Below are 25,640 nucleotides of genomic sequence, written 5' to 3'. Positions count from 1 at the left end.
TAGTCTATAGTCTTGACTATAGAGTAGAGTAGTCTATAGTCTTGACTATAGAGTAGTCTATAGTCTTGACTATAGAGTAGTCTATAGTCTTGACTATAGAGTAGTCTATAGTCTTGACTATAGAGTAGTCTATAGTCTTGACTATAGAGTAGTCTATAGTCTTGACTATAGAGTAGTCTATAGTCTTGACTATAGAGTAGTCTATAGTCTTGACTATAGAGTAGTCTATAGTCTTAACTATAGAGTAGTCTATAGTCTTGACTATAGAGTAGTCTATAGTCTTGACTATAGAGTAGTCTATAGTCTTGACTATAGAGTAGTCTATAGTCTTGACTATAGAGTAGTCTATAGTCTTGACTATAGAGCAGTCTATAGTCTCGACTATAGAGCAGTCTATAGTCTCGACTATAGAGCAGTCTATAGTCTCGACTATAGAGTAGTCTATAGTCTCGACTATAGAGCAGTCTATAGTCTCGACTATAGAGCAGTCTATGGCCTTGACTATATAGTAGTCTATAGTCTCGACTATATAATAATCTAAAGACTCTACTACAAAGTATTTTCCTTATTATTTGGATCTTAAGAAATCATTTGAAAAAAATATATATTGAAAGAGACTTACCTAAATCTGGAATCGAACTGGAGGGTTCCTCACAGTTGCCATTTAAGCTGCCCATGCCAGACGAAGAAGATGAAGAAGACGACGTTGATTGTTGTGGACAGTGTATAGATGTAGATGATGTGGCGGACATGGAACCACTGACACCACCACCATTACCCACAACGACACCATGACTGTTGAGACCCATCGAACAATGTTTCATTTTAGGAGGAGGCGGTGGTGGTGGCGGACGCATGGCAGTGTTGCAATTATTATTTTGATTTAAACTTGAAGCTGTAGAAGACGATGAGGAGTTAGATGAAGTAGAGGAAGTATGATGACCGCTACTGCTGGACACTACAGGAGGAGTACGAAATATATGAGTTGTAGTCATTGTAGAAGAAGAATTTGAAGAATTTAATGCAGATGATGAGGATGAAGCCGAAGATGAAGGTGAATTGTGATGATGCGATGACATATGATGATTATTGTGATAAATAGAGGAGACATTATTTTGTGAGTTGTTAGAGGAATGATGGGATATATGTTGATGCTGATGATGATTACTGAGATGTTGTTGTGATGTGGGCGCTGAGGGTATAATAATATGTTGTTGGTGATGTGAACCAGACGATGAATTGGAATTGCCCGACTGTTGGGTTGTATTGTAAATGTTTGAGTGTTGTGAGGCTGAGGGTGAGTTTGAAATCAAATTCACTACATATTTGCGTGAAGTGGGTGTATTTGTTATGATATATTTCTGACCTGTGGCTGAACCTGATGCTCCTGCTGGCGTATTGGCCTGCAGACAGTTTTGTGAGGACGTTGAGGAAGCCGTATTTAGTTGATTATTGAGATTAGGCGCTGGGGGAGGAGGTGGTGGTGGTGCTAGAGGAGGCGATTGCGGTGTATAACGACGAACGAGACCAGCCCCGTTGGCTGTTGAAACCGACGCGGAACGCGTATAATGTTGTAAAGGCGGCGGCGATACCGAATGTCTACGCAGTGGCACACTGGAGTTTGCTAGTGACTCCTCATACAAACGACCATCTCTGATAACGCGCACATGTTGCGAACCTGAGTTGAGTGATGATGCTGATTGCTGCTGCTGCTGCAATTGATGATGTAAAGGCGGTGGTGATGAAGGCGCTGAATGACTATTATTGTTGTTGTTGCTGTTCGAGTGTGTAACATTGAGAGAGACACGATGATACTGCGAGGGACTGGCCGAGTGTCTGCGTGGTATGTGATGTGTATGATGATGCTGCTGTTGCGTATTAGCCGAAGAAGAGACTGATGTATTGTTGGTGTTTAAGGTGCGTGTTATAATGATTTGTGGCGAAGAGCCTGCACCGTTACTTAAAGTTCTCTCTGAGCTACTGACCGGTATTTGCACATATTCCACTCTAGGTGTTAATATCACCTTTTGGGCAGCTCCTGAATTGGTTATGCCCTGTCTGGGTGGCACAGTTTGCACCTGTACATGTGTATATCTCTGAGGAGGAGGAGGGGGTGGTGCTGCTGTGACTTGAGAGGCATTCATATTATTGTTGTTTACTCCAGCCGCTGTTGAAGAGGTTATGGTTGTGGTTGTCTCACTATCCCTGGTTAAATTTCTCTCTCTTAAATCCTTCTCCTCCAAATGCAGCATTTCAAAATCCAATGGTTCTGTTTTAATGATCTTAACACTGGTTGTATTGTGTTGCAAACTATTGGTTTGATTGTGATGATTACTATTGGAGGCTGCTTCTCTTGCCAAACTATTGGCCGCCTCTAGACATTTTAGTTTTTTCAACATTTTTACTTGTTTTTTATTTATATGCAAAAATATATATTAGATTTCGTTAGCTTATTAGTGGATTAAATCCAAATCACTTTGTTTTTTTTAAATTAAATAGATCTTAAAGTATTTATTACGTTCTTTAAAAGATTTCAAATCTCATTTAATTTCCTTCCGTTGGTTGTTGTTGTAGTGGTATGAGAATGAGAGTGTGTGTGTGTTTAAGAGTTTAAAGGATTTTCTTTGTTTTCTCCTGCTTTTCTGTTGCTCCTGCTTAATTAAATTTATTACTTAATTTACAAATAATAAAAATCAGTCTCTTCTCTGCTATTTAAAATATTTTTTCTGCTTAATTAAATCTTTATGAATAATTATGCTTAATTAATTATTTTTGAGAGTAGTTTCAATTTGTTATTTGTTTCTCTTGTTTTATTTGTTCAGCCTTCAAAGTTTCTCTTATCTTAAACTGTCTTAAAGTTTTAGCAAAAATAAAAATCCTCTTAATCCTTAATTTAATATTTATAAAAATATGCTTAACATGTTTTAATTTCAACTTGTTTATTCCTTTTATAAGTATGTATGTATGTCTCCTGGTTGAAAATTCCTTATAATGTATTTGTTGTTTTCACGTTGTCCTTAAACCTGCGACTGTTGCTTGAAACTTATGTTGCTAATGAGTATATTAATGTAGGTTAAATGTAATTGCTGTTGCTGCTGCTGCTGCTTAATAAACAATAGTCCCAAAATTATTATTAGGTTCCAATAAATATTGAATTAAAATCGTTAGATTGTTGCGGGTTTAGACACAGAGGGGGTTGTTTTTGAGAGGGAATTGAGTTGCTTGAATATGCTGCTAATAATACTTGTAGTGGTAGATGATGTTATTGTAGTTTAAATTTAAAACAAATTTATTTTGAAAATTTTTGTTGTTGAATAATTAAATTATTAATTAGGTAAATTATTTGTTTAATGTATAATAATTGTATTATAAGATGTAGAAAACTGCAAAGAAATTTAGAAATAAAGATAATATTAAGACAAACTAAGGAGTGAAACGAACTAGAACAGAACTAGAACAGAACTAGAACAGAACTAGAACAGAACTAGAACTGAACTAGAACTGAACTAGAACAGAACTAGAACAGAACTAGAACAGAACTAGAACAGAACTAGAACAGAACTAGAACAGAACTAGAACAGAACTAGAACAGAACTAGAACAGAACTAGAACAGAACTAGAACAGAACTAGAACAGAACTAGAACAGAACTAGAACAGAACTAGAACAGAACTAGAACAGAACTAGAACAGAACTAGAACAGAACTAGAACAGAACTAGAACAGAACTAGAACAGAACTAGAACAGAACTAGAACAGAACTAGAACAGAACTAGAACAGAACTAGAACAGAACTAGAACAGAACTAGAACAGAACTAGAACAGAACTAGAACAGAACTAGAACAGAACTAGAACAGAACTAGAACAGAACTAGAACAGAACTAGAACAGAACTAGAACAGAACTAGAACAGAACTAGAACAGAACTAGAACAGAACTAGAACAGAACTAGAACAGAACTAGAACAGAACTAGAACAGAACTAGAACAGAACTAGAACAGAACTAGAACAGAACTAGAACAGAACTAGAACAGAACTAGAACAGAACTAGAACGACTAGAACAGAACTAGAACAGAACTAGAACAGAACTGGAACAGAACTAGAACAGAACAGAACTAGAACAGAACTAGAACAGAACTAGAACAGAACTAGAACAAAACTAGAACAGAACTAGAACAGAACTAGAACAGAATTAGAACAGAACTAAAACAGAACTAGAACAGAACTAGAACAGAATTAGAACAGAAATAGAACAAAACTAGAATAGAACTAGAACTGAACTAGAACAGAACTAGAACTGAACTGAACTAGAACTGAACTAGAACTGAACTAGAACTGAACTAGAACTGAACTAGAACTGAACTAGAACTGAACTAGAACAGAACTAGAACAAAACTAGAACAAAACTAGAAACAAAACTAGAACAAACTAGAACAGAACTAGAAACTAGAACTAGAACTGAACTAGAACTGAACTAGAACTGAACTAGAACTGAACTAGAACTGAACTAGAACTGAACTGAACTGAACTAGAACTGAACTAGAACTGAACTAGAACTGAACTAGAACTGAACTAGAACTGAACTAGAACTGAACTAGAACTGAACTAGAACTGAACTAGAACTAGAACTGAACTAGAACTGAACTAGAACTGAACTAGAACTGAACTAGAACTGAACTAGAACTGAACTAACTAGAACTGAACTAGAACTGAACTAGAACTGAACTAGAACTGAACTAGAACTGAACTAGAACTGAACTAGAACTGAACTAGAACTGAACTAGAACTGAACTAGAACTGAACTAGAACTGAACTAGAACTGAACTAGAACTGAACTAGAACTGAACTAGAACTGAACTAGAACTGAACTAGAACTGAACTAGAACTGAACTAGAACTGAACTAGAACTGAACTAGAACTGAACTAGAACTGAACTAGAACTGAACTAGAACTGAACTAGAACTGAACTAGAACTGAACTAGAACTGAACTAGAACTGAACTAGAACTGAACTAGAACTGAACTAGAACTGAACTAGAACTGAACTAGAACTGAACTAGAACTGAACTAGAACTGAACTAGAACTGAACTAGAACTGAACTAGAACTGAACTAGAACTGAACTAGAACTGAACTAGAACTGAACTAGAACTGAACTAGAACTGAACTAGAACTGAACTAGAACTGAACTAGAACTGAACTAGAACTGAACTAGAACTGAACTAGAACTGAACTAGAACTGAACTAGAACTGAACTAGAACAAAACTAGAACAAAACTAGAACAAAACTAGAACAAAACTAGAACAAAACTAGAACAAAACTAGAACAAAACTAGAACAAAACTAGAACAGAACTAGAACAGAACTAGAACTGAACTGGAACTGAACTAGAACTGAACTAGAACAGAACTAGAACTGAACTAGAACTGAACTAGAACTGAACTAGAACAGAACTAGAACTGAACTAGAACAGAACTAGAACAGAACAGAACTAAAACAGAACTAGAACAGAACTAGAAAAGAACTAGAACAAAACTAGAACAGAACTAGAACAGAACTAGAACAGAACTAGAACAGAACTAGAACAGAACTAGAAAAGAACTAGAAAAGAACTAGAAAAGAACTAGAAGAGAACTAGAACAGAACTAGAACTGAACTAAAACTAGAACTGAACTAGAACTGAACTAGAACTGAACTAGAACTAGAACTGAACTAGAACTGAACTAGAACTGAACTAGAACTGAACTAGAACTGAACTAGAACTGAACTAGAACTGAACTAGAACTAGAACTGAACCAGACCTGAACTAGAACTGAACTAAAACTGAACTAAGTCCAAAATCTCTGTTATAAATAATTCAAATTGATTTAAAAAAACTCACCTTAATAATAGTTGTTTTTGTTAATTAAATATATTTTATTTTGATGATTAAATAATATTCCCAAAGTTAATGTAATAATTAATACGTTTATATAATTAAATTATTAAAAAAAATAATTTTGTTGATTAATATTGTATTTTATACTATTTACTTAATTATGTATGTATATTGTTATATAAAAATTAAGTTTGATTTATTTAAAGTTTTAAACAATTTATAGATTTTAAATATTAAAAAAACTTTTTTTTTTTTGATTATTTTTTTTTTTTTTAATTTCGACAATTTCTAGTTTTTGCCATTGTTAAACCTAAAAAGTAGAAGAAAGAACGCAAATATTTTTATTTATTTTCAGTACTTTTAATAATTTTATTTAATTTTAAATAATATTTTTTTATATGAACTTTAATTATGTTGAAATTATTTTAAAATTCGTTTTAATTTGTTATTATTATTTTATTTCTTCGTTAATTTTTTCAGTGTATTTTTTTTTTATTCACATATTTTTGTTGTTGTTATAGCATTCATTTAGCTTTAAGGTGTATTATACATTTTTAAGTGAGATAACCTTGAAATATTTTGCTGCCGCAAACTTATAAATAAATTATTTCTGTTTTTTTTTTCACTTTTTTTCAATTTCATTTTAGAACAGCTAACAAACACACATATTTTTTTATTTACATTTATTTTTTTGCTTTCCTTTATATTTTGTCATTATTTTGTTAATAAAATTTATTATATTATTATGATTGTTTATTTTTTCAAACACGTTTGCCAATAAATTCTTTTTTTTGCAACAACAAAATAAAACTGAAAAATGTGAAATTGTTAGTTGATGGGAATGATGGAGAATTGGAACATAAATAACAGAACAATATAGACATACGGAACTAGTAATGTACAAGAAATTAAGTAGAAGTGAAAAAGTAATGAACTAGAACAGAACTAGAACAGAACTAGAACAGAACTATAACAGAACTAGAACAGAACTAGAACAGAACTAGAACAGAACTTGAACAGAACTAGAACAGAACTAGAACAGAACTAGAACAGAACTAGAACAGAACTAGAACAGAACTAGAACAGAACTAGAACAGAGCTAGAACAGAACTAGAACAGAGCTAGAACAGAACTAGAACAGAACTAGAACAGAACTAGAACAGAGCTAGAACAGAACTAGAACAGAGCTAGAACAGAACTAGAACAGAACTAGAACAGAACTAGAATAGAACTAGAACAGAACTAGAACAGAACTAGAACAGAACTAGAACAGAACTAGAACAGAACTAGAACAGAACTAGAACAGAACTAGAACAGAGCTAGAACAGAACTAGAACAGAACTAGAACAGAACTAGAATAGAACTAGAACATAACTAGAACAGAACTAGAACAGAACTAGAACAGAACTAGAACAGAACTAGAACAGAACTAGAACAGAGCTAGAACAGAACTAGAACAGAGCTAGAACAGAACTAGAACAGAACTAGAACAGAACTTGAACAGAACTAGAACAGAACTAGAACAGAACTAGAACAGAACTAGAACAGAACTAGAACAGAACTAGAACAGAACTAGAACAGAACTAGAACAGAACTAGAACAGAACTAGAACAGAACTAGAACAGAACTAGAACAGAACTAGAACAGAACTAGAACAGAACTAGAACAGAACTAGAACAGAGCTAGAACAGAACTAGAACAGAGCTAGAACAGAACTAGAACAGAACTAGAATAGAACTAGAACATAACTAGAACAGAACTAGAACAGAACTAGAACAGAACTAGAACAGAACTAGAACAGAACTAGAACAGAACTAGAACAGAACTAGAACAGAACTTGAACAGAACTAGAACAGAACTAGAACAGAACTAGAACAGAACTAGAACAGAACTAGAACAGAACTAGTACAGAACTAGAACAGAACTAGAACAGAACTAGAACAGAACTAGAACAGAACAGAACTAGAACAGAACTAGAACAGAACAGAACTGGAACAGAACTAGAACAGAACTAGAACAGAACTAGAACAGAACTAGAACAGAACTAGAACAGAACTAGAACAGAGCTAGAACAGAGCTAGAACAGAACTAGAACAGAACTAGAACAGAACTAGAACAGAACTAGAATAGAACTACAACATAACTAGAACAGAACTAGAACAGAACTAGAACAGAACTAGAACAGAACTAGAACAGAACTAGAACAGAACTAGAACAGAACTAGAACAGAACTAGAACAGAACTAGAACAGAACTAGAACAGAACTAGAACAGAACTAGAACAGAACTAGAAAAGAACTAGAACAGAACTAGAACAGAACTAGAACAGAACTAGAACAGAACTAGAACAGAACTAGAACAGAACTAGAACAGAACTAGAACAGAACTAGAACAGAACTAGAACAGAACTAGAACAGAACGAGAACAGAACTAGAACAGAACTAGAACGTAACTAGAACAGAACTAGAACTAGAACAGAACTAAAAAATTAAGCTTAAAAGTTATGAAAACCCCTTAAATTTATTTATTATGTAGATTAAAAAGAAATTGCTCATACGTCTCTTTAAGTTGCATAGAAAATTTGCATTACAAAATTACTCATACGCCTTTGTTTTTCAAATTTCAGGCATTTTCGCAATGAGTAACTGTGGGACAAAAAAATTACAAGATGTTCAGTATTACAAGTATGTATAACTTATTATTACATTCTATTTTTAACATTTCCCTAACAAACCTCTAATTAGTCTGCCTTTTAAACAAACATTAAGTCTAAATTAAACAGCTGTTTTAGCTCAATTACCGCAAAAATCTGTGTTAATCAAATGCGTTGACATTTCAACGCACTTCCGCTGGAAATTGAACGACAACAGTCAAAATATGGCTACAAAACAGCAACAACAATAAGAGAACAGTTATAAATAACTGTTATTATTACGTTTAAAATGAAAAACACACTTACAACATTTTTTTGTATGTAAGTGTAATAGAAATACAAACAAAAACTCAAGCACACTCTCGTTTACATGCAAAAAACACACATACATAAACAAAAAACAGCCGACTTTGACATTGGCAGTGACAGTGAATGACGACAATGAGGAAAATCACTTAATAATAACAATTGTATACACACTCACACACATGTTTGCCTATTTGAGGGGCTAGATAACATTGAAAGTTTTTTTGTTTTGTTTTTCTTAATAGAGCGAGGTAACTATAACATTTGAAGAGAGTAAAAAAACTAACGTTATTTCTGGTTTGAAAGAGCATTTAAGGAAAAGCTAAGAGCTTTTTTTTTTGCAAATGTTTTTGAATTACTGTTAATTTTTATATTTACTGTAAATTTTTGTTGTTATTTTTATTCTTGTTTATAAGTTAAATTTCATTGAATTTCAATTGCTGTTATTATTTTTTTATTATAAGGGAAGGCTTTTTTTGTAGTTGTTATTATTATTTTCATAGTTGTTGTTGTTGTTATAAAAGCCTTGTTATAACATTTAGCATTAACCAAGGACAAGGACAACTGTTTATATTTTTTATACATACACGTTACTATAAAGAAAATTTGTTGTATTTTTTATTTCACCAGAAATTAAGCTTAGCATATGTAAGTGTGTAATACAACTAACTTTTGCCATAAACACTTCAATAACAAAATTAAATATTTTTTTTTTTAAATTTTCTTTATTCATATATTTTCCACATTCTTTTTCAATATATTCTTGCTTTACTTTTTATTTAAATTTGTTTCATTTTATTTTCTTCTTTATTTCTTTTGTTTAGTTAACAAATCACTTTTTATAAAGAATTTTGCGTTTTTGTTTTAATTAAAATTCCGTTTAATATTTAGACAAAATTTTTAGCGTTAACAAAAAAAATTTTATACCGGGTTTCTTAACCGTTTCATTTAACGTACTTTCTCTGACTAAAATTCGCTTTTATTTGCCATTTATTAAGCACTCCCCCTTTAAACAACATTATAAGAGCTTAAACAATGCAACAGCACAGTATCACTCTCACTCTCTATACTACGACAACAAAAAAGTTCTTAACATAGAAATCTCTTTAATAAACGAAAGTGAAAATTCTAACAGAACCTGTTTAGCAGTTGCTGACATGTATGGAAAATTGAAATTTTGAAATACATGGAAAAACGCTGAACTGAACTGAACTCGAACTGAACTAGAACTGAACTAAAACTGAACTAGAACTGAACTAGAACTGAACTAGAACTGAACTAGAACTGAACTAGAACTGAACTAGAACTGAACTAGAACTGAACTAGAACTGAACTAGAACTGAACTAGAACTGAACTAGAACTGAACTAGAACTGAACTAGAACTGAACTAGAACTGAACTAGAACTGAACTAGAACTGAACTAGAACTGAACTAGAACTGAACTAGAACTGAACTAGAACTGAACTAGAACTGAACTAGAACTGAACTAGAACTGAACTAGAACTGAACTAGAACTGAACTAGAACTGAACTAGAACTGAACTAGAACTGAACTAGAACTGAACTAGAACTGAACTAGAACTGAACTAGAACTGAACTAGAACTGAACTAGAACTGAACTAGAACTGAACTAGAACTGAACTAAAACTGAACTAGAACTGAACTAGAACTGAACTAGAAACTGAACTAGAACTGAACTAGAACTGAACTAGAACTGAACTAGAACTGAACTAGAACTGAACTAGAACTGAACTAGAACTGAACTAGAACTGAACTAGAACTGAACTAGAACTGAACTAGAACTGAACTAGAACTGAACTAGAACTGAACTAGAACTGAACTAGAACTGAACTAGAACTGAACTAGAACTGAACTAGAACTGAACTAGAACTGAACTAGAACTGAACTAGAAACTGACTAGAACCTGAACTAGAACTGAACTAGAACTGACTAGAACTGAACTAGAACTGAACTAGAACTGAACTAGAACTGAACTAGAACTGAACTAGAACTGAACTAGAACTGAACTAGAACTGAACTAGAACTGAACTAGAACTGAACTAGAACTGACTAGAACTGAACTAGAACTGAACTAGAACTGAACTAGAACTGAACTAGAACTGAACTAGAACTGAAACTAGAACTGAACTAGAACTGAACTAGAACTGAACTAGAACTGAACTAGAACTGAACTAGAACTGAACTAGAACTGAACTAGAACTGAACTAGAACTGACTAGAAGCTGAACTAGAACCTGAACTAGAACTGAACTAGAACTGAACTAGAACTGAACTAGAACTGAACTAGAACTGAACTAGAACTGAACTAGAACTGAACTAGAACTGAACTAGAACTGAACTAGAACTGAGCTAGAACTGAACTAGAACTGAACTAGAACTGAACTAGAACTAGAACTGAACTAGAACTGAACTAGAACTGAACTAGAGCTGAACTAGAACTGAACTAAAACTGAACTATAACTGAACTAGAACTGAACTAAAACTGAACTAGAACTGAACTAGAACTATAACTGAACTAGAACTGATCTAGAATTGAACTCGAACTGAAAAGCTTTAAAATAGTACGGAATTTTCCATCCCTGATTCAAATACAATAAACTCTTAAATAATGTTTAAACTAAATCGAAGAGAATGCAAGTAGTTTTCGAAGTGAATTTTTTTTTTTAAATTTTTTAAAATTATTTAGATTATAAAAAAGTTATTTTTATATAATTTTACTACAAATTTTCCAAAAAAAAATCTTTAAGCTAACAAAACGGAAGGAAGTTCGCAAAACATTATTAAACTTAAAGGGCAAGAGAAGTAACCACAAAGGTTATCAAAAATGGTTTGTTAGGCTCTTTTTTTCTCTCTCTCTCACTCTCTTTTTAAAATTTGCTCATTGCTGTTTACATTTCCTTAAACCGAAAAAAAATGTTTCAAAGTCATGTACAAGTATTTTTTGCCTGTAAAAAGTTTTGTATAGGAAGTGGGGTACTAGTTTATCGTGCCTCCCTCACTCGCTCTGTTTACAAATAAACATAACGCTATCTCTCTCTTTCTCTCCTGCCATCGGCTAACAACAAACCTACCTCGTAGCTAATCGTGTTGGCTCTCGTAAACGAGTTACTAAGTAAAGTAAAAGTGTATGATTGTATGAATGTGGGGTTGGGGTAGGCTTGTTGTATTTATTTTTGTTTCCATATTTTTGGCCTGTGCGTGCATGTTTGTTTTTATTTTAAAATTTTTTTATATATATATTTTTTTGTTTTTTCTCTTTTTTGTATATTTGTTTTTGTTGAGGTAGGTTGGGGTTTATTATTTATGTTCACATTTCTTAATCATCATCACACACATAAACAAAAACAATTTCAATATATTTCATTTCAAGTTGTAAGCTTTTGTCATTGTTGTTGTTGTTGTTTTTCTATTTTACAGGGTTGTTTTAATTTAAATCATTTTGAATAATAGTTTATTAGCAACAGAAAAAAAGGGTTAAAAAGTTGTAAAAGAAAAGTAGCAAGTTTAAAATACTAATTGGATTCAGTGAGGCGAGAGGAAAAAAAATTTTGCAAAAAAAAAATAGATCAAATGTAGTTAAGGGTCTTTTGAAAAGGTGTTGTAGTTTGGGTACTTAAAAACTTTGAACAACTCAAATTAGGAATTTTTAAAAGGAACTAGTTTTTTTGAGGGAACTCTTGGATGTTAATGATTACTTATGCTTGAAAGGTAACTAAATCAAAAAAAGACGAAGGTATTCAAAGCTTTGAACTTTTTTCTAGGAAATTTTACCTCAAAATTGTTGCTTATTGCAGTTACTGTGTAATATGTCTTCAAGAAATTATACAAGAGAGAAACTGTTCTAGAATATCTTCAAAAGAAATATCAAATTTCAGAGCTTTGTTTGCAAATTCTTGGAAATTGCCTTCAAAACTGAATCCTTATTAGGACTTCAACTTCCATATGCAGTTGATTATTTAAGACGTTACTTCATTTTACATATAAAGTCATTTTCCCACATCTTTTGCTTCTCATGCAAAACACTTGTTCCATAACAGTTGCATGTTAGAGTCCTATCCGATTACCGTAATCGTAGCCATTCGATTGACGTTCAAATTACATTCATATTATACTTGCTCTTCAAGAGAATAATCCACATTCAGACCTTACAGAGAGTCAGTGAAGGAAGTGCCGCTTATGTCCCGTACTTTTCATGAGCCTTCCACTCTCACGACAGTACTCGCACAGTGGTTTTCTTTTCGTTGTAATTGCATGCGTCGTCATTGGCGATAAAGCTATTAAACTCCTTAAATATCGGAAGAGCTCTAAAGCTACTTACATATCCATGAGAAAGTTCCATTTTATCATTAGTTTGCTGGAAGAAATACGAGCAACTTTCCAGGAGTTGGATCGTTCTTGAACATCCTCCAGTTTTTTAATTGCGATGCTAAGCCTCGCCATTAACAAGATCACTTACTTGGAGATGAAAAAAAAAACACTCTAGATGATTCCTGCAACTCTGTAGATCCATGGAGAAAAAATGTTGAGAAATCAAGTGGACTATCTCAGCACAATCTCATTGCTTGCATTACAAATGAAGAAACTGGATCAAAACAAGTTCTACTTTATCCGCACCACCTCAAACGCTTAGTTATCGGAGGAGTTCTAAAACCACTTACATATCCATGAGAAAGTTTCATTAGATCTCTAGTTTTCTGGAAGAAAAACGTGCAATTTTTCAGGAGTTAGATCATTCTTGAACATCCTTCACTTTTTTAATTGGGATACTAAGCCTTGGCATTAACACAAATCCCCAACAGTTGGAAGACACAATATTATTGCTTGCAGTACAAATGAAAAGCCTGGATCAGTTCATCTCTAGTCTATGGTGTCTTAATTTTCTCTACAATTTAAAGCTAAAGTTTCTCTATCTAACGCCTGATTCACAGAGATTTCTGGTCGACAGAAACTTATCATTGAACTGCTAGAACAAAGAATCGTATGTAAAAGTTCTGTAGGGCGTCTAATGGGCTTAAGAAACCAGCACTAATTGATCAAATTGAAAAAATTTCAGAGATTATTATATCTTAGAACTGCTTAGCAGTAGATCCTGGAATATGACATGATGGTATTCACAAATCCGAAAGTTTTGTGTCAAGTATGTTGGGGTATAATGGAAATCCCGACCACATGTTTGTCATACATTAGGGTTGACACGGTCTATGTAGAACCAGTAGGCGTTGAAGATGTTGCTCCAGGATTTATAGCGTTTCTATGAATGTCATTTAAAGCTGTTGTATACGAGGTACGAACTAAGGAATCCTGCACGTAACTTCGAATGCTCCACTTGTATACTTGAAGGTTCTTCTTGATAAGCCTCGTGGAGCATTCAACTGTGTGATATTAAAGTTGGGATGATATCACAGGAGGAACTATTAAGTCAGCATGACTTTATGTTCTTTGACCCGATGTAGGTGCCATCTGTTTTCTAGGTTTGTAATATTGCGTCTGTTGTTCAAGGATGCTGTAAACGAGGTACGATCTATGGAATCCTGCATATAACTTTGCATGCCCTCTCTGTATACATGAAGGTCCCTCCTGATAAGCGTCAGTGTACATCCAATTGTGTGATGTTAAAGTTGGAATGACAACCCAGGAGCAAATAAGTAGTCAGCATAACATTGTGTTTCTTAACTTCATTCAAAGATGATGTATAAGAGGTACGATCTAAAGGAACCTGAACATAACTACGCACACTGTCTTCTTTCTTATAATGGAGAGCATCCAACTAAGTGATCTTAAAGTTGGAATGTCATCCTTGGAGAAACTCGTTAGTCAGCATAACATTATGTTCCTTAACTGTACCTTCCTTTCAATTGTTTAATGTTAACGTTGGAAAACAGAAGGAACTGTTGAATCAGCATGCAATTGTGTTCCTTAACTGCTAGATCGTTCACTTCCTCATGTTGGTGTAGCATTTCGAAGAGCCATAAATCCTTTTCAAATTGGTTAATATAAGATTGGAATTGCATAGGTTCTGTGAAAAATAAGAGATTGTGAATCGAAGGCATTTAGGCCCTAAGTAGATAGCTTGTTGATGTATTTGTCTTTTAAAGTTGATTTCGAAATGCAAATCTGTTTTCAGAATTGATTATAGCGATTAAAGACCAATCGAACCATCTAGTAGCTGCTTCTTTTGGAAGTTTCTCTCAGGTTCGGTGAGGCATCTGCTAAAGGCAATGGGCCTTACTGTATTCACTCGTTCTACAAGCTATTAATGAATTATAATCTTTACTTTCTCGGTGTAAAGGTCGCGATATGATTTAAAGCTACATTCGATGTAACAGATTCACTATTGAGCGGTCTTCTTCGGTCCCTTCCCCCCACTTCCCTTTAAGCTTTTATCAAACGCAATAATTAGCTAGAATGAGAGAAATGCGCCATACCGAATTTAAATTTCTTCCGTAAACAAGTTTGGCGGGTTTTTCAAAAACGAGGAGAAGGAGATCGAGGAAATAAAACCTAAACAACTGTAAGCCGAGTGAAAAACAAGCCGCCAACAACAAATTGCCTATAACATATTTACAAATGTCTAACGTTGCTAAGTGTAAAAAAGAAAAACAACAACAAAAACAATATGACGAGTAAAAATACCAAGTAAAAAATGTAACATGACCTTAACACTGAATATTATAAAGCGTCGTTGTTGATTTCTGTTACATGTAATAAATCTCCAACAACAAAAACAACAACTAACTGCTCTATTAAACTACAACACAACATTTTTATAACAGTTTTACTAACACGCAGAGTTTACCAAGTTAAAAATAAAACGAGTGTAAAATTACACTCTTATTTATGTAGAGTAAATGAAAAGAAAACTTTGTAAATTTTAACAGTTTTATTTTGTTGTAAGAGTGTGTCTGTGTGAGAGAGAACCATGCTTGAGAGCTTGCAAAACTCTCAATGTCGAGTTTTATTTTTTGTTGCATCTCTGTGTGTGTTTCAAGTTTGTACAGGAAAAACCTTTACGTTTCAAGTTCAGGTGAACATTGAAGGTAATTATTAACAGTAACAGTGTCATGTTAACAGCTGTTAATATTTATTAACACTTAAAGGGAGCTTGAGAATGTTGTAAGGGGTATTTGTAGCTTATATTCCGGACTTAAAGAGAAATCTTCTCAACCTTATGGAACAATGGGTAGGACCTCACAAATTTTATGGGGTAGTGAAAGAAGTCTGATATTATGTAGCATTACTTAACCAAATAGGATGAGCGGAATGTGAAGAATTCCTGGCATGTGTTGAAGCTAGCGAAGCTCTAGAAGACTTTTTTTAATATTGCCAAGTCTTTGACGCAATTGGATCTAAATACATACTTTGGAAGCGATAACATCATTCCGCTTTAATGGAATTCCACTTCACTCACCGTTCAACCACATGGAACGGAGGGAAAGGAGAGGAGAAACGACAATTCCACTTTAAAAGAATTCCACTTCACTCACTGTTCAACCACATGGAATGGAAGGAAGGGAGAGAAGAACGATAATATGGTAATGAAAGTAGAATGAGAAGTATGAACTAGTTCGAGATTAAGCATGATGCTATGTATTGAGACTAAATATACTGGCATACGAGCACAACTTCACCATATTGGACGAACGGAAGTAGAACATGTCGTAAGGATAATGATTCACTAGAAGATTTTCCCTAATAATGCCAAGTCTTTAAATTGAAATTAAATTTTTGAGTCTTCGTACGACAACTCCACTTCAAGTGATCCACTTTTTTTTGAGTCTTCGTACGACAACTCCACTTCAAGTGATCCACTTCACTCACCTTTTAACCACACGAAAGGAGAACGATAAGTCTCCTCAGTAAGAGCAAGTCCGAGGTTAAGTCTTAAGTTAAGGCAACAACTTCACCAAATCGGACAAGCGGAATTGAATGAAAAGCATGTGGTGAGGAGCGAAGTGCTGGCAGACATTCACTTTGGGAGCGATGTTATACCACTTCACTCACCAACAAAGTCCATGTTAAGAAGTGCTGTATAGGTGAAGGAGAGGTCTCCTCACTGGGAGTAAATACAAGGTTTCGATTGGTGGTACCGAATATACAGAACTACCAGCTAACCTTCACCAAATTTGACGACCGGAAAGTGACGAATGCCAGACATGTTCTGATCATAATGAAACACTGATAGACTTTCTCTGATAATGCCAAGCCTTTGATGTAATTGGAAATACTTTGGAGGCGATGATATAGCAGATATATTTTCATAATTGACAAGTTTTAAGGAATTATAACCAGAAAAGAGATTTTCTGAAGCACAACTTCACTCACCAACAAAATCCATTATAAAGAAACGCACAGGAATGAGAAGTTTCCTCAGTGGGAGCAAATCCAAGATTAAGTCTGATGGCTTGTAGCGGGACTGAACATACGGAATAACAAGCAAAGCTTCACCAAATTGGACGATCGGAATGTAATGAAGGCATAACGTTCCTCTTTCTCTGATATTTCTAAGCATTTGACAAAATTAGAAATACTTGAGGAGAGAATATAAAAATTTTAAGGGATTATGTGTAGGAAACTGAATTTTTGAATCACCACTTCACTTACTAACAAAATCCATATAAAGAAACACACAATAGGTGAAAAAGAAGTCTCCCCAGGGAGAGCAAGACAAGGTGTATTCTGAGGGTATGTATCGTAAATGAACATTCACGACTACTACTACAATTTTATTGAAGAATGAATGCAGGAGATGTGGTAAGGATAGTGGAACACTGTCTGATGGTATTTATCAGGACTGGACATTCCGAACTACGAGCACAACTTCTTCAAATTGAACCATCGGAATATAACACAAGCGGAGTATGTAGTGAGGATAGTGAATCACCAGAATGAGGAATATCTCTGATATTGCGAAAACTATGACGAAATTGAAAACAAATACTTTGGGAGTGAGTTCAGAAGATTGAATTTCTGAGTCCTCAGACCAAAATTAAATTCCAGGACCAGACAATAGAGACGCTGGCAGCATATACTTTATGATCTTTCCAACAAGTTCTAAAGTAAAATTCCTACAAATTCCTTAATTTCTGAAAATGTAACTTTTCATTAGGCATTTTTAAACCACTTTTCCTCTAACAACCAATTTATCTTTTACCACCACTGTTAAAGACCCTTACATAAAGAGAGAGTCCCAAAAACTGTTTACATTTGGAAAAATTCTCTTTCATCACTGTTATTTTCACAAAAAAAAAATTCCATATCCTTGAGCTTGTAAGGTTGTTTCAATTGCATTAATATTTCATTGTCCTTTGACCGTCAACAGCGTAATGTTGGTAGAGTGTCATTGAAATTTTGTTTTACACTTGTGCGAAAAGGTTACATTGACACTCAAGGGTTTTGTTGTTAGAAAATATGTAGTATGTTTCGAGGCGAAATTGATTAAGTAAAAATTGTAAACTTCAATGAAGTAGTCAATGTTAATGCATTTAAAGATAAAGGACATTTGCGTATCCTTTAAAACAATTAACTGGGGGGTCGAGTAAGGTCAATAATGGGAGTAGAAATGACAATTGTTGACATGAGAAGGTTTTCACACAGAATTTCAAATGGTAATGTTGCTTGGATAGTTTAGTTGTATTTGGTAGAAATACTTCTCAACAAGGAGAGAATATCATAGATTCCTTAGTTATTACAGTTAATGTCCCAATAATTTGATCGGATTTCAATTTGTCCTTTAGCATAATACATGTCGAATCACTTCTTTAGCCAAAACATTGCTCTGCATTCAGGTGTTGAAAACTTAAAGTTTTGATTTCCGACTTTTCTCTATTAATATTAAGTTACTATCGTTGGCGAGTCATAATTCCCCATATCATAAGAATGATCATGTCATGGAGGTTACGACTAACTCAAAAAGTGTCCCTGGAAGTTATTACACTTCAAAGTTGCCACAATTCCCTCTACACAAGACACTTTTATAAGAAAATCCAAAATGTAATAAAAGTCAAAGTTCGGAGCAATTCTATCCGGAGAAGAATGGCTCTTTCTGAAATGTTAATATCCAATAAAATATTCCAATTCATTTCTGCATTAAAAGTTTCACAATGTACATGGTCACAGTGACTTTATGGGTATGTCTGGCAGGTTAGGAGTTTGATTTTCTCCTGTTAAATCCTGTTAAATTTTATCCAATTTAATCCATTTTTGGGAAAAGTTTTAACAGAAAAATATGGAAAAAATTTGATTCTTGTATAAAAAAAATATTTTTTTCCACAAATCACCACAATTTTACACTTTTTTTTTTATAAAAAACTCAAATCAATTTTGATCAAAAAGCCGTCGGTAATAAATTTCCAATATTTTGTTTCCATTAATCCTTTAAAGAAAAGTAGTTAATCCTTTTAAAAGCAGAGACTTTCAAAAAATTTTCAATTATTTTTATTTTATTATTTTATTAATTAATATTTATTTCAATTATACTTTTTTTATTTTTAAAAAATTCATTTAGTTTTCCTTAGTTTAGTTTTAATATTTTTTGTTAAAAATATTTTTAACTTATTTAAAATTTTTTTAATTAATTCCATTTGATATATTTCTTATTTTGAAACTAATTTTTTATTTTTAAAATTTATTTTAATTTTTTCTTTTAATTACCACTTTTTACTCACTTTTTATTCCCTTTTGTTAAACTATTTACACTTTTTTTATAAACTATTCCACTTTATTACCAAAATTTCACTTTTATTTTTATAAAAAAGCAAATACAATTGTATATTTTTTTAATAATTTATAAAAACCTTTTCTTATATAAAATTTTTTAATAAAAAAAATTTTACTTTTAATTCAAATATTCTAGTTTTTAACACTTGTTTATAAGTGAATGTGTTTGTTTATTTGTAAGAATATTTATTTTTTAATAGAATTAAAACAAAAAACAGAATTATATAGAATTTTACTCCACATTTATTGAAAGCGCGACAAACGTACGACATGACGTCGTTAACGAGACTGAAATTGAGAACTATGGCGAAAAAAAAAAGTGAAATACATTTCATTTTGGCCAACAAAACAACAACAAAAAATGCACAACAGACCCCAGCCAGCGACAAACAACAACAACAACAACAGACAACAAAACACTCTCATTGCATGTGCATAATTATTGTGATAATGTTGTAGTTGTTGTTGCTTTAGTACTCTACTCTGGGTGTGTACAATTTTTGTAAAATAAAGTGCAGACAACAAAGTATAGAACCAGAACAGAAAAAGCTGCAAGCAAGCAATAATAACAACAATATCTTCATCATCAAGCTTAAGTTGAATGGGGTATGGGTAGGTCGTGGTATGGGAGAGAGAGAGAGAGTGTTTCAATCAGCGAGAGTATTGTAAGTGCAGAGCAGACATGGAAAATTTAGTACTTTAGTAGATTTTTCGGTCCATGAACCATTACTTTATAGTATAGTCTAACGTCTAGTCTAAAGTCTAGTCTAAAGTCTAGTCTAAAGTCTAGTCTAAAGTCTAGTCTATAGTTTAGTCTAAAGTCTAGTCTAAAATCTAATCTAGTCTAGACTAGACTTTCTAGTTTAAAGTCTAGTCTAGTCTAGTCTAGTCTATAGTCTAGTCTATAGTCTAGTCTATAGTCTAGTCTATAGTCTAGTCTATAGTCTAGTCTATAGTCTAGTCTATAGTCTAGTCTATAGTCTAGTCTATAGTCTAGTCTATAGTCTAGTCTATAGTCTAGTCTATAGTCTAGTCTATAGTCTAGTCTATAGTCTAGTCTATAGTCTAGTCTATAGTCTAGTCTATAGTCTATAGTCTAGTCTATAGTCTAGTCTATAGTCTAGTCTATAGTCTAGTCTATAGTCTAGTCTATAGTCAAGTCTATAGTCTAAGTCTATAGTCTAGTCTATAGTCTAGTCTATAGTCTAGTCTAGTCTAGTATAGTCTAGTATATAGTCTAGTCTAGTCTATAGTCTAGTCTATAGTCAAGTCTATAGTCTAGTCTATAGTCTAGTCTATAGTCTAGTCTATAGTCTAGTCTATAGTCTAGTCTATAGTCTAGACTATAGTCTAGTCTATAGTCAAGTCTATACTCTAGTTTATAGTCTAGTCTATAGTCCAGTCTAGTCTAGTCTATAGTCTATAGTCTAGTCTATAGTCTAGTCTATAGTCTAGTCTATAGTCTAGTCTATAGTCTAGTCTATAGTCTAGTCTATAGTCTAGTCTATAGTCTAGTCTATAGTCTAGTCTATAGTCTAGTCTATAGTCTAGTCTATAGTCTAGTCTATAGTCTAGTCTATAGTCTAGTCTATAGTCTAGTCTATAGTCTAGTCTATAGTCTAGTCTATAGTCTAGTCTATAGTCTAGTCTATAGTCTAGTCTATAGTCTAGTATATAGTCTAGTCTATAGTCTAGTCTATAGTCTAGTCTAGTCTAGTCTAGTCTATAGTCTAGTCTATAGTCTAGTCTAGTCTATAGTCTAGTCTATAGTCTAGTCTATAGTCTAGTCTAGTCTAGTCTAGTCTATAGTCTAGTCTATAGTCTAGTCTATAGTCTAGTCTATAGTCTAGTCTAGTCTATTGTCTAGTCTATAGTCTAGTCTATAGTCTAGTCTATAGTCTAGTCTATAGTCTAATCTATAGTCTAGTCTATAGTCTAGTCTATAGTCTAGTCTATAGTCTAATCTATAGTCTAGTCTATACTCTAGTCTATAGTATATTCTATAGACTAGGCTATAAACTTTAGTTTATAGTGCAATCTATATTCAAATCTGTAGTATAGTCCAAAATTTCAGTTTTCCATACCTGGTGCGGAGTACACTACACCAACAGACATTGCAGACGAAACCAAAACATTCATACTTTCAAGCAAACTTGAAAATAAACATACAAATACACACATACTTACATACATACACTGCCATACACATTTTTAACAAACGAGACCGGGTTCTTATGCAAAAAAAAAACCGACAACAACAAACAACTTAACAAACACGAAATGAAACGAAGAAAAAAATTGAGAGTGGGGATAATACAAACAGACGTTATGTATGTAAATTGCAAAATAACAAAAAATAATGCAACAAAAACAACAACAACAAAACATTGGGGGTATATAAAAGAACAAAATGAAATGTAGAAAAGTCAATGTATTTTATAAAATAATATAGCAGCAGCAACAAAATAAAGGGAAAAAGTAGAAACAGCAGCAGCAACAGAAACGATAACAACAATAAAAGTAACAAAACATTGACAATACGACAGCAGCAGCGAAAGAGAAAAAACAAACAAACACACAAATGCCTGATTGCATGCATACATAAACTTGCAATGATGAAACAGTTTGTCAAATAGACAAAGTGTCGATATGACACACAATACTACTTACAGAACAGAGTAGAAGAGCGATTTACAAAAAAAGTGTATGATTTATATTTTTGAAAAGCAGTGTTACACAAACTGTGTTTGGTAGAAAAAAGGGAAGTTTTTAGAAAAACCGCGATGAAAAAACTAATTTTTACTAAGTATTTTTTTATTCGTATACGATTTTGTATTCGAATAAGAAATTTTGATTCGAACATTTTGTGAAAAATGTTTTTACGAATAAACTTTTTCGGATAAAATTTTTTTTATTCGAATAAAATTATTTAGATTTTGTGAAAAACGAATTTTTAATGAAAATGATTCTTTTGAAAATTTTTATTCGAATAAAAATATCGGATAAAATTTTTTATTCGAATAAAATTTTGTGAAAAAATTGGGTTATTCAGTTGAAATTTTTTTTCGCTTAAAATTATCCGCTGCAGAATATTTTTTCGAATAAAGTTTTTTATTCGAATCAAATCCTGCAAAAATCTCCATTCGAATAATTTTATATGAAGAAATATTTTATTCGAATAACATTAATTCCATAAAATTTATTTTTTTATTCTTATAAAAATTTCGGAAAATCTTTTTGTTCGCAAAAGTGTTTTCCTTTGTCATTGTTTTACTTTTGATAATATTTGCAAAAGTGTCTTGGCTAAATTTAAGCAAAGACACAAATCATTCATATTCGTTAATAAACAATAGAAGAGTTTGTGTCTTAACTAAACTAAATCAAAGAAAAAATAATCTAATATAAGCAACAACAACAACAAAGCACCTTTGTAAATAAAGAGTACATATTTTAAAGAGAGCATAAAACAACATGTCGCCTTTGTTGTTGTTATATTATTTGTTTACATTTCTTCTTGTTTCTTTAGTTAGTCAACAGCAGTCGGTGTATCAAATACGTGTGAAAATAGTGCAAATTAAAATAAAGTTTTAAGTGGTAAAAAGTGAACAAAATTTAAAAATTTTGGTGTTAAATTATTAAGAAAATCATAAAGAATATGTTGGATATGTTTTTAAGTTGGTGGCGTAGTTATTTTGGACAAAAAATGACTGTGAAAGAATTGATAAATGTGCAATGAAATCAGCTATCAAATGAGTTGCGCAGACTACGGAGTGGCACAAATGAACGCCGTTATGCGCCGTCGTGAAGATTTTTGTACCAAACGACGTTAAATATGTGTTTAATGGATATTAAGGAAGTTTTTAATGGAAATGAGGATAAAAAGTAACGACAGTTGTAAAATTTGTTAAATAAATAAAGAATTTATTATATTTTATTAAATATATATATATAATTACTGAATATAAACTATAAAAGCTGAGACATTAATTTAAACTTAAGGAAATTTGTATATTTATACCAAGTTTTACATCGTTTGCTGTAAATAAATTAATGTTTCAAGTAGCAGCCCGCCATTGGTTTTTAGCTTAAGTTTAGGGTGAGTAAAACCAACAATATTTAAACATTAATTTAGTATAAAAAAATCTCTAAGAAAGTCTCAGGAGAAACGATTTAAAGTTTATAGAAGTAAATTAAAGATTTTAATAGAAATTTTTAAATTTTTATGTTTCACTTCGAGTTCACGTTTTATTTTTATAAAGTTCCATTTCAGCTTCAATTCAGTTCTAGTACAGTTGTTATTTAATTCCAGTTCTGTTCTGTTACAGTTGTAGTTCAATTCTGGTTCTATTCTAGTTCTGTTCTAGTTCTGTTCTAGTTCTGTTCTAGTTCTGTTCTAGTTCTGTTCTAGTTCTGTTCTAGTTCTGTTCTAGTTTTGTTCTAGTTCTGTTCTAGTTCTGTTCTAGTTCTGTTCTAGTTCTGCTCTAGTTCTGTTCTAGTTCTGCTCTAGTTCTGTTCTAGTTCTGTTCTAGTTCTGTTCTAGTTCTGTTCTAGTTCTGTTCTAGTTCTGTTCTAGTTCTGTTCTAGTTCTGTTCTAGTTTTGTTCTAGTTCTGTTCTAGTTCTGTTCTAGTTCTGTTCTAGTTCTGTTCTAGTTCTGTTCTAGTTCTGTTCTAGTTCTGTTTTTGTTCTAGTTCTGTTTTTGTTCTTGTTCTGTTTCTAGTTCTTGTTCTGGTTATGTTCTAGTTCTGTTCTATAACTTAAACTTTTGGGACTCCCTGCTTTTCTGCTACCAATTTTACTTGTTTATCTTTAAATCATTGTATGCCTGGGTTTGGCCACAGATTCTTCTATTCTACAAACGGGGGAAAAAAGGCAAGTTTAAACATGCACTTTTGTGTTTTTCTGCTAATTTCTATTTTATTTTTTGTTCTATTCGTGTTCCTTGTTTTTCCTGCTTTCCTTTAAATATATATTCTTAATGGTGCGGCGTTGCTGTATTATTCCTGTTGTTAAGAGGAATGATGAACATTTGTTTAGTATGGATTTCTCTTATAGATTTTTTCCTCCATACATGACTTGTATTGCTGTTGTTTTTTAGTTTGAAATTTCAAGTTTAGGGTATGAGGTCAGTGTCGCAGTTTCAAGTTTTTCTTACAGCAACTGCTGCACAAAGCAGCAGAAAAAACATTAAAAATAAAATACAGAATTTGCACATATCTTTGCTGGCGAAAAAGGGGTTGTTTTGCATTGTTTAAAATAATTGTAAATGTGTTTTTTTGCAAATACATTTTTGTGTTTTTTTGGTAATATAACCTATTTATTTGTAGTAGGGGTAGGGTGCCACTACAAATATAGAAAGTTTTTATGCTGTTTAATCAGACTGAGTTGTCTGAGAAGTAAGGCAGGAAGACTTGTGTTGGTAATAATGGTATGATTTTAAGCCATTTGTTAAAAATTTGTTTTAATCTGGTTAAAGGGACTTACTGAAACTTTGTTTGTAAAACACCCCTTGTCTTTATAATTTACAAGTTTTTTTTTGTTAAATACTTTCGACGTACTTTTTTGCAGTTAGTTAGACACGGTTGTTATGTTAAAGTAATTTAGTTTATTATGTTGCTATTATAAACTAAAATATAATTTAGATAAATTAACTGATTGTTAGTTACTAAGTAATATTTAAAGAGGGGGAAAGTTTCTTTTCCAGGAAGTCTACTGAAAGTTCAACTGATTTTTTCTCAAGTTCTAGTTCAGTTCTAGTTAAGTTCTAGTTAAGTTCTAGTTTAGTTCTAGTTCAGTTCTAGTTCAGTTCTAGTTCAGTTCTAGTTCAGTTCTAGTTCAGTTCTAGTTCAGTTCTAGTTCAGTTCTAGTTCAGTTCTAGTTCAGTTCTAGTTCAGTTCTAGTTCAGTTCTAGTTCAGTTCTAGTTCAGTTCTAGTTCAGTTCTAGTTCAGTTCTAGTTCAGTTCTAGTTCAGTTCTAGTTCAGTTCTAGTTCAGTTCCAGTTCAGTTCTAGTTCAGTTCTAGTTCAGTTCTAGTTCAGTTCAGTTCTAGTTCTAGTTCAGTTCTAGTTCAGTTC

At 32.7% G+C, this 25,640-nt stretch overlaps 1 protein-coding gene across 1 annotated transcript; it reads right to left on the bottom strand.

Annotated features, from left to right (window-relative positions):
* Positions 1-622: 622 nt before the first annotated feature.
* On the bottom strand, positions 623-9,910 carry LOC119604329 (ecdysone-induced protein 75B-like; the record flags this gene model as incomplete). Its single annotated transcript, XM_037956893.1, has 4 exons — positions 9,012-9,910; positions 5,879-6,185; positions 1,367-3,383; positions 623-958 (listed from the first exon to the last, which is right to left on the bottom strand). Coding segments are annotated over exons 3-4 (1,369 nt in total), but the record flags the coding sequence as incomplete, so codon positions are not given.
* Between the last annotated feature and the right edge of the window lie 15,730 nt (positions 9,911-25,640).

This window comes from Lucilia sericata, unplaced genomic scaffold, assembly GCF_015586225.1.
Source record: "Lucilia sericata isolate MDLA Ls3-8-SP2 unplaced genomic scaffold, ASM1558622v1 Contig000382F_arrow, whole genome shotgun sequence".
In the NCBI taxonomy this organism is placed as follows: domain Eukaryota; kingdom Metazoa; phylum Arthropoda; class Insecta; order Diptera; family Calliphoridae; genus Lucilia; species Lucilia sericata.
This window is presented reverse-complemented; position numbering and strand designations above follow the sequence as displayed.